General features: G+C 38.7%; 1 protein-coding gene across 10 annotated transcripts in view; it reads right to left on the bottom strand.

Annotated features, from left to right (window-relative positions):
* PTPN13 (protein tyrosine phosphatase, non-receptor type 13) overlaps window positions 1-4,055 on the bottom strand; it is a 156,016-nt gene extending 151,961 nt beyond the window's left edge. For 8 of the 10 annotated variants that reach the window (XM_015566165.1, XM_006767189.2, XM_015566167.1 and 5 more), the window contains exon 1: window positions 3,921-4,054. In XM_015566165.1, the coding sequence (XP_015421651.1) occupies window positions 3,921-4,035 (115 nt within the window). In that variant the 5' untranslated portion in view covers window positions 4,036-4,054. Of the gene's footprint in view, window positions 1-3,920 lie in introns of all 10 variants that reach the window. The other 2 variants (XM_015566168.1, XM_015566166.1) reach the window with 1 other exon arrangement.
* Window positions 4,056-9,768: the final 5,713 nt, after the last annotated feature.

The raw sequence follows: 9,768 nt of genomic DNA, 5'->3' as shown, positions 1-9,768 counted from the left end.
AACTATCAAATAAATGTTTAGAATTACACATTTGAAAAAAGTTTTACCTTTCCTCCTCTGAAGAGAAACTCATACGAATATGGTGTCTTCCAACAAAGTCATGCTTAGCAACGGTTATTTTTTAAATATTAACCACAAGTTTGTATGTGTGTGTTTTTTAAAGGCTAAAATTGCAAGGAGACTCAAAAAGATGAAGAAATAATTACCTTGACCTGTGTTCAATAACCCTACAGTAGAAATGCTTAGTACCAGCCTTTTATTAATAGGAATGTCAACTTTCACTTAAATACTGAAAAACACACAGGAATATACAGGTTAAAAAAGGTAGGAACGCCCCTAGCTGGTTTGGCTCAGTGGATAGAGCATCAGCCGGTGGGCCAAAGGGTCCCAAGTTGGGTTCCTGTCAAGGTCATGTACCTTGGTTGCAGGCTCCTCCCCAGTCCGGGCCCTGGTCAGGGCTTGTGCAAGAGGCAACCAATCGTTGTTTCTCACATAAATGTTTCTCTCTGTCTTTCCCTCTCTCTTCCACTCTCTAAAAATCAATGGAAAAATATCTTCGGATGAGAATTAACAAGAAAACAAACAAACAAAAAATACCACAAAAACAAAAAGGAAGAAAATGCCATTCTTAAGAACCAAAACTAGATACAGAAAAGAGAAGAAAACAAATTTTAGAAAAACAAAATTCTTAGAGACCATTGTATTTTACCTGCTTTTATTTCACTAACAATACTAGTCATTATTCATAAGGGTGTTTACTACAGAACCACAAGATAAGCAAACTAATACAGGTATCCCCGCTTTTTGAAAGTCTGTTTTACTCCACTTGGCTTTTATTAAAGATCTATAGTAATACTTGTCTTTGCTGAAAGAAATCCAAAGAGGATTTTAGGTTTTATCAAACAAGGTGAAAATACAGCACTTGGCATTTGTCTTGCAGAGAGCCATTACAGAGGCAGGGCACCTGGGCAGCGAGAGTGGTACTGCCAAACTCTTCCCAGTGAACCTGAGGGTCCTTATGATGTTGATTAAATTTAGCTTTAAATCCTAGCTTCAGAAATCATCTCTATCTCTCTCTATCCCTCAGAGACATAGCCTTTTCCCTGGATAATCAGCAACTCTGGGGGCAGCAGAAGATAGCAGCCAGGATCTGACTAATATTCGTCACAAGGTCTAGACCTCTGGCCAGCTAAAGATAACATGTTGAGCTGTTATGTACCAGTGCCTGAGTCCTAAGGTGGAAGGGCCCCCTGGCCCTGGCTACTTTCCCATGAGACTGGATAGAGGAACAAGGGAATAGATGTCAAAACTGTCCTCAAGACAGAAAGAAATGATTTATTACTCTTCCTCACCTCCAACCAAGCAGTTCCCAGCATGACCCCGAAGTCCTAACCCAGTGTCTTGCGATTTTGCCCTATATACTCTGTAAGCTATCCGTCGTGGGGAGTTCGGGCTTTGGAGCACCAGTTTGCTGGTCTCCTGGATGGCGCCTCCATTGCAACCCTCCATTTTTGGTGTTTGGCTGTCAGTGCCGTGTGGATGAACTCTCTGTTTTATACCACCTGGGAACCACACTCAGCATCAAGCTCTCACAGCTTTGAACTGTATCTGTGAGCATCTGTGCTTTATCTCCATTTACCTTGTATATCCGTTATAAAAGTGTGTTCTAAGGTCATCAGAAAAGCCTAAGAGAACTTGTAAAGGTGTTAACATAAAACTAGATGTAATTAAACATATTTGGCATGATTTGGTAGGTTATTTGGGAGATCTGGAAACACTAAAAATTTTTTCCATACAAATTAATGGCGTTAGCTTCTTTGATTTACATATTTCAGCTTAACAAAAGCTGAATTTTCATAGGAATGCTCTGCTTTCATATAGAAGGGGAAACCTGTATTTTATTTCAGGTCAGTAAGGAAAAAAAAAATACCTGTGGCAAAAAATGACAGTGTGCTATCAAATACAAGAAATAAAAAATCCTAGATTTCAGATAAACTCAATCACATAAGCAAAATTTGCCTCCAAAATAGAAATTTCCAACTGGCAGTTCTAATAGTTGGTAATCTCCAGATGGCCAAGGAATCCAAAGTCAATTTGTCTATATTACTGATGCTATTCTGTGAACTGGACTGAAGGCCTATGGTAACCAACTCCCATGGACAGTGTTTAGGACATAGCTGCCTTACAATTAATTTTATAACATATCCAGTAAGTCTCTTTATTGTAACGTGCCAATATGTTATGCAATAATGACAAGTACTTTACAGTCAGACACTCAATCTCTATTAAAATTACGAAATTTGAAAGAAAGAGTACTCAAGAGTATGCAAGATGCTTCTATTCCTTGAGGCATGGCTAGGGCAGTGATCCTGCCATTAGTACAATAAAAAGGTATTATCTCTTCCTCCTCTGAAGGAACATCTGTAGTTCTGATTGTCTCTATCACTCACTTGGCACTCTGTTTCATATGCATCTGATCTGAATAAATCCCTTAAGGGCAACAGTGACTTCTTATCAGGATCTTCCATGCAATACCTCACAACTCAATGTTTCTTAAATATTAACTGACTATTGTTAATTAACTGAGTAATGCCACCAACATATCCTTTCTTCAACACCACCTTTGGAGCATGGCTACCTGTTCTATAGTCTAGAGTGCCTATCCTTTCAAATTTTCTGAAAAAAACTAAAATAAAGCAAACAAAGCTACAAGGTCTATTAAAATAGCTGGATTTTAGGTAAGTGGCATTAAATAAAAGGAATTACTTTTCTTTAGATTTATCCTAATTCTATCAAACATCCAGTCACAGCAGAATTGGGTGGGACCTAGCACTGTTTTGTTTAAGTTCCAGTCCTTGGATGGGAAATAACAGCAACATCAAGAATGATGACAAACTTTACCATCTGTCCCCAATCTGTACTCAATCAATGGTCACCCCTACAACTTCCAAAAAGGTTCCCATTAGTAAGTAATTCAAACATAAAATGCATCAGAATATCCTTAAAAACTTGTTAAAACACAAGCTGCTGGCCTGTACCCCCAGGAGTTTCTTATTCAGTTAGGTCTACATTAGGCCTAAGTATTTGCATTTCTAATACGTTTGCAAGGTGATGCCATGCTACTCATCCAGGGACCAAACTTGCAGAATTATTACCTCATCTATGTTTGTTTATTGTGCCTGATTAATTCATTCCAATCAAAGATGAAGTTTGATTCTTTACCTATTGTTCTAAACAGGTGTTGCTGATATGGTGTAAAAGCTCCACGTGGAACTTTTCAGCATGATATCAAATGTTTTTGGTTAGCCAATGGGTGACTCCTTCATTTTTCCGGCTCCAAAATGCCAGATGACCATTTGGGGCAGGTGACTACCTCCACAGGGAAGCACCAAGGAAGTTATTCAGTATACATTATTCCAATTTAGAGTTACAGGGATAACCATATTATTCTCTCTGCCAGGAATGTGTTCCCCTCCTCCTTAACCTGGTTAACCTCTCCTTTCCTTTCAGGTCTTAGCTTGATATATGCAGGGAGGCCTTTCTTTTCTTTCCCATGACCATGTCAAATTCTCCTACTATGAGTTCTCATAGAATCCCTGGATCCTCTCCTATGTAGCCTTGTCATGGTTGAATTTTTTACATTTGTTTATTATAAATATTTTATTAATAGTTGTTTTCCACACTGGACTATAAACTCCCTACAGACAGAGAACATTTTTTTTATTTTGATCATCATTATGTTTTAGTCCCTAGCACAATATCAGGCACATCAAAGATGTTCAAATAAAGGTAAAAAAAAAGTCTGAGCTTTTTTAGCCCTAAGAGAGGTAAGGAAAGTATTCTTCTATACTCTGCCCCTTTATCAATTTTCAGCTACCCAATATTCAAAATTAAGAAAAGAAAAGAAAGAGAAGACCTACCTTTCCTGAATAATTCTTGAAGACTTTCAGCACTTTGATTTAATACAGCCCATATTTCCTCTTCCTGAAGGGGTCCACCCCGAACCTCCAGGGCCTCGGCTAGTGACACGTGCATATTGCCTAGGAAACAAAGGTAACAGATGGTCCACACATCAAGTTTACTGCACTCGCAGGGGTGACAGTTCTCATCTATGAGGTCCCTGTCTACCTAATTTTTCAATATGGCTTTCAATCTAAATATAATCCTACACTTAAACTCATAGAGGGTAAAGGTATTGAAGGAGGGGGAAAAAAAAATCAAAACAATTACTTGCCCTAGTACAATAGAGTCAACCTCAGAGACAGAACTAGAGAATAATGGTGACGACTATTTCGTGGGAGAAGACAGAGAGACGCAGGGTCCCAGGAGGCCAAAGTGCAGATGATTAAACCAAAGCAGCCAGACTGAACTGAAGACCTTTCAGATTACAGTTCCAAGTTTCACCCTACCCATCCAGGTAAAAAGAGTAGGAGGAGTAGAGAGAAGACCCTACAGACATACTGGGAGAAGTTGTGAATAAGATGGAGTATCTGTCTTCCATTCATTGATTTCTGTATCTCCAACATATATACTAAAATACTATATAATAAAAGGTAATATGCTAAGTGTCTGACCGCTTATTCAACTGTTAGACCAGTCACTACGAGGCACACTGACCACCAGGGGGCAGATGCTTTGATCAGTAGGTTAGTTTGCTGCTAGGGTCTGGCCTATCAGGACTGGGCAAGATGGACACGCCCTGGACCTCTCTCCCTGGTCCCGCCCCAGCCAGCCAACCTCCCATAGTCCCTCCCCAGCCAACAGACCCCTATCAGCCCTGATTGCCCCATCAGCCCCCATCAAGACTGGGCAAGACAGGCCGGACACACCCTGGATGAATCCGTGCACCAGGTGGGTTTCAGCCCCATCCCCGCAGGCCAGGCCGAGAGACCCCAGTGGCGCATGAATCCGAGCACCGGGCCTCTAGTATACTAGAACTATGAATCGTACACTGAATGAACTCAACTATTTCTAGACCCAGCTTTGCTGCTGAGGAAGTTCAGAACAGGCCTCCCCAAAGTGTGCCACTTTAGCATGTGAATTATTTTGAGTTGATGGCAAATTGAGATCCTGCAGGCTTGTGAGAAACTTAAATCTCTCCTCAAAGAATTTAAATTTGGGGCCTTGCCCATTAAAGGAGTTATTACTAGAGATTACTTTCTTCCCCCTATCTCGAGGACAGGGCAAACATCTAATTACTGAACATCTGCTCTACTTTTCATCCTTAAATGACCTTCTTCCCCTCTGCAGCCCCAAGTTGCCTTACCTCACCCTTAGTTCAGAATGCCGTATTATACCTCCTTTAACTTTCTGTCTCTGAACCTCTTGTGTTTGTGGGGTATCTGACTCTCCCATGTACGTGAGGTTCCCATACATACATATGTAATTAAATTCATTTATTTTCTCTTGTTAATCTGTCTCATATAAATTTAATTATTAGACTAATAGAACTGTAAAAAGTAAAGTTTCTTCCTCACCTACACTGCCAACTTACCATTTGCCCTTGGGAAAATAATTTCACCTTTAAACCTCAGTTTCCCATTTGTGACGTAGGAATAATAACAATAATAATCCTCTGGGGACTCTGACAAGGAAAGAGGTTATTCCTATAAGCATCTTCATAATCTAAGACTATAAAAACTTGGAAAGGTGCCTTTGTGATAACATTTTTGTAGGGTCAATTTTTTCAGTGGCATTCAATTAAGTAGGTGATCTATTGATACCATTTAAGGTTTCCTTGGGTCTCAATAATCCTATTTTCCTTTTGGAAGGGAAAATGCAGCTAGTCAAAACTTCCTATATAGATTTTCCTGAATTGATACTTCTTGAAAAGAAAATTGCACTTTACAGTGATTACTAAAATTTCTACCCAGACCAAACCAATTCAAGCACAATGGTAATGTATATATTATGGTAGGCAGAAGCAGATGGGTTGGGAAAAGAAGCTATGAAGCTAAAGTGAGTGAAAAACATTAAATACTTATTTTCTGTAATATATCTTTTGTTAAATTTTAAAATTAATCTATAAAAGGCTAACTAACAGAAAAAGCTAATAGCTTCTTTTAATTTACATTTATGATAGTTTATCTCAGAATGAAAAAAGCAACTCCAGCAACAAAATGAGTCCAGCCTTGTCCTGTTACTTTCCATCTCAAATGCTTAGGGTCTGCCTTGAGGGGTGTCTACTTAAATGTACAATGTGGTAGTTCAAAGGGGAGATATAAGCCCTGGCCAGGTGGCTTGGTTGGTTGGAGTGTTGTCCTGTACACCAAAAAGTTGCAGGTTCGATTCCTGTTTAGGGCACATTCCTAGGTTTCGGGTTCGATTCCCAGGTTGGGGCACATAAGGGAAGCAACTGATCAATGCTTCTCTCCTACATCGATGTTTTACCTCTCTCTCTCTAAAAAATATAAAATAAATAATAATAAAAAAACATATCCTCAGGTGAGGATTAAAAAAAGGGAAGGAGGAGACGATACTACTTTAAAAAGCCAAAATAGTTTTTATTTAGCCTGTATAAGAAGTATGATTATTTATTCAGATTAAACCACCAAAAATTCCCTAGGCTTTTTTTTTTTTTTCTCCCTAGGCTTTTTATGTACTTTATCATATGATAAAAAAGGAAAAATGTTTAAATTCAATTTATTAAAGGGAAAAACAGAAACTGATTCCTAAGAGATATTCTGAGTTGTCTTCTAAATAAAAAAGTATATTAAATTGAAATTTTTAATAGAGGCATCCAGATACTATTAGCAATCAGTAGTAATATAACTTGTGAAAAAAGGCTATTCTGTTGTAAATTTTCACAGTGATATGTCCGAGAACCAGTTAGATAGCTCTAAAGCCAACACACAGGCATGAAGAGTAGAGAGAAAATTGCCTAAGGATCTCTTTGAAGAGAGTTGTGCTGGTTTTCATGCTTCTCCAAAGCAGGAGGAGTATGGGAAAAGTGTCATTTTTTCACATCAAGCTGGTGAAAGAAGCTCAATGGGACACATTGGAGTGCTTGGTCCCTAGAGTGTGTGTGTGTGGGGGGGGGAGGGGTGTAGAGGGAGAGGGCACATCTGTTCTTGGGGAGCAGGCCTAAGCCAGCAGGTGGGCATCCCCCAAGGATCCCAGATTGTGAGAGGGTACAGGCTGGGCTGAGGTAGCTCCCGTGTGCATGAATTTGCATGCACCAGGCCTCTAATGAAGGGGGAAGGGTAGGAAGAGATTAACCAAATATCTTATATGCATAGTAGAGGCCCAGTGCACAGATTTGTGCACCGGTGGGGTCCCTTGGCCTGGCCTGCAGGAATCAGGCCAAAACTGGCAGTCCAACATCCCCTGAGGGGTCCCGGATTGCGAGAGGGCGCAGGCCAGGCCGAGGGACCCCACCGATGCACAAATCCATGCACCAGGCCTCTAATATGCATACAAATTCTTTGGTTAATCTCTCCCCACCACACCCCACCCCACCCCTGCCTTTCATTATTCTGTTCCATGCTTCTATGTCTCTGGATCATCAGTTTATTTTGTTCATTAGATTCCGCATATGAGCAAGATCATGTGATACTTGTCTTTCTCTGACTAGCTTATTTCACTTAGCATAATGCTCTCCAGATCCCTCCATGCTGTCTCAAAGGGTAAGAGAGCTTTTTTTACTGCTGCATAGTATTCCATGGTGTCACTGTATCACAGCTTTTTCATCCACTCATCTATTTGTTTAAATATATTTTTATTGATTTCAGAAAGGAAGGGAGCCTGGCTGGCGTGGCTCAGTGGTTGAGCATCGACCTATGAACCAGGAGGTCACGGTTCAATTCCCAGTCAGGGTACATGCCTAGGTTGGGGACTCAATTCCCAGTATGGGGCATGAAGGAGGCAGCCAATCAATGCTTCTCTCTCATCATTAATGTTTCTATCTCTCTCTTCTTCTTTGTGTGTGTGTGTGTGTGTTTAAATTTATTTCAGAGAGGAATTTTTTCATATATCTCTTGGCTATCTGTATGCCCACTTTGAAGAAGTATCTATTTAGGTACTTTGTCCACTTTTCCATTGGATTGTTTGTCTTCCTTTTGTTAAGTTGTGTGAGTTCCTTATATATTTTGGATATTAACCCTTTATCAGATATATCATTAGCAAATAATGTTCTCCCATACAGTAGGCTCCATTCTCATTTTGTTGATGGTTACTTTTGCTGTGAAGTTTTTTATTATGATGTAGTCCCATTTGTTTATTTTCTCCTGTTGCTCTTGCCCTTAGTAATTTATTGGAAACAATTCTACCTGAGATGTCTGAGATTTTGCTTCCAGGATTTTTATGGTTTCACAACTTACATTTAAGTTTTTTATCCATTTTTTAGTTTATTTTTGTGTATTGTATAAGTTGATGGTGTAGTTTCATATTTTTGCACGTAGCTGTCCAACTTTCCCAACACCTTTTATTGAAGAGGCTGGCTTTACTCCATTGTATGCTCTAGATTTGATATTTTTAATTTATAGCTATGCTAGAAAACATGTTTAAAATTTTTAAACAACTGCCACATCCTTTGATCACTTAATCTCAAGATTTAATGTAATGCTAGCACAGCTTTCTAAAAATCAAACAAAACTATACCTTATAAATCACTATCCTTGGCAATTGCCTACCATTATCATCTCTCCGCTATTTTTATTTACCTTTACTATAACTCTCTCGATCATTAATGACAAATAAAAGAGAAGACAAAGGAATGAAAGAAGTGCAGAAATGGGAAAGGGATGAACATAAAGTGAAGAAAAATATAATTTGAAGACAATTTTTAAGTCCATTATTTCACTTGCTTCCTTTAGATACAGTAATAAATAACTTGGAGTACAGATAAATGACTGTCATATTTTACTATCAAAATGGTCTTGCTTTACAATAAACATAACCATATCATTCATTTTTTTTGTTTCCTTGAAAGTTGTGGGCTGCATTGATAACTAGACAGTATTTGGAAAGACTTTCAAATAAGAAAAAAAAATACTTATATTACATAACCAGAACCACTGTCACGTTTTTTATTAACAGAGGTATTAATGTCATGACCTTAAAACTGTGCCCATAGTTAGACAAAGCCACAAAGGGATTCTAACAGATGCCATTTTAATCCTGAAGGATTTGTGGCACTCATAGTTAGCACAGAAGTGATTTTAACGGAATGAAATAGTAAACAGATTATCTGAATCTAATCAAGAGATATAACAATCTGTCCAGAAATAAACTAATGAATTAGAAAAATTTAAATTGATTCTATGAAAATAGGGCCATAAAAGTACACTGTTTCAAGAACAAAGCTACTATAAAATAGAGCTCTTATGTGGCCACTAACTTTGGGCAAAGATTCACTCACCACCCTGGCTAAGGATTTCTTACTGAGCAGAAAGAAACCCCCAAATCGTAAGCATCTTTTACCCAGGATGATTCACAATGAAGTTTATAAAAGTTTACTAGAAGCAAACACAAATTTTAGTATTTTTTAAAATTAAAGAATCTCTACATATTTGGTATTTTAGCTGTTTACAATGTTTAAGAGAATAAGGTCACTTAGCATAACAGATTAGCCTTGTAATTCCAAATTAAATACTGTTAATTAATAAAATGAGATATTTGCCCTAGCCAGTTTGGCTCAGTGCATAGAACCTGAGGCCTGTGAACTGAAGGATCCTGGGTTCAATTCTAGGCAAGGGCACATGCCCAGGTTATGGGAGCGATCCCCATTAAAGGGCGTGCAGGAGGCAGCCAATCGATGATTCTCTCTCA

Source organism: Myotis davidii, unplaced genomic scaffold (genome assembly GCF_000327345.1).
Source record: "Myotis davidii unplaced genomic scaffold, ASM32734v1 scaffold662, whole genome shotgun sequence".
NCBI classification, from domain to species: domain Eukaryota; kingdom Metazoa; phylum Chordata; class Mammalia; order Chiroptera; family Vespertilionidae; genus Myotis; species Myotis davidii.
This window is presented reverse-complemented; position numbering and strand designations above follow the sequence as displayed.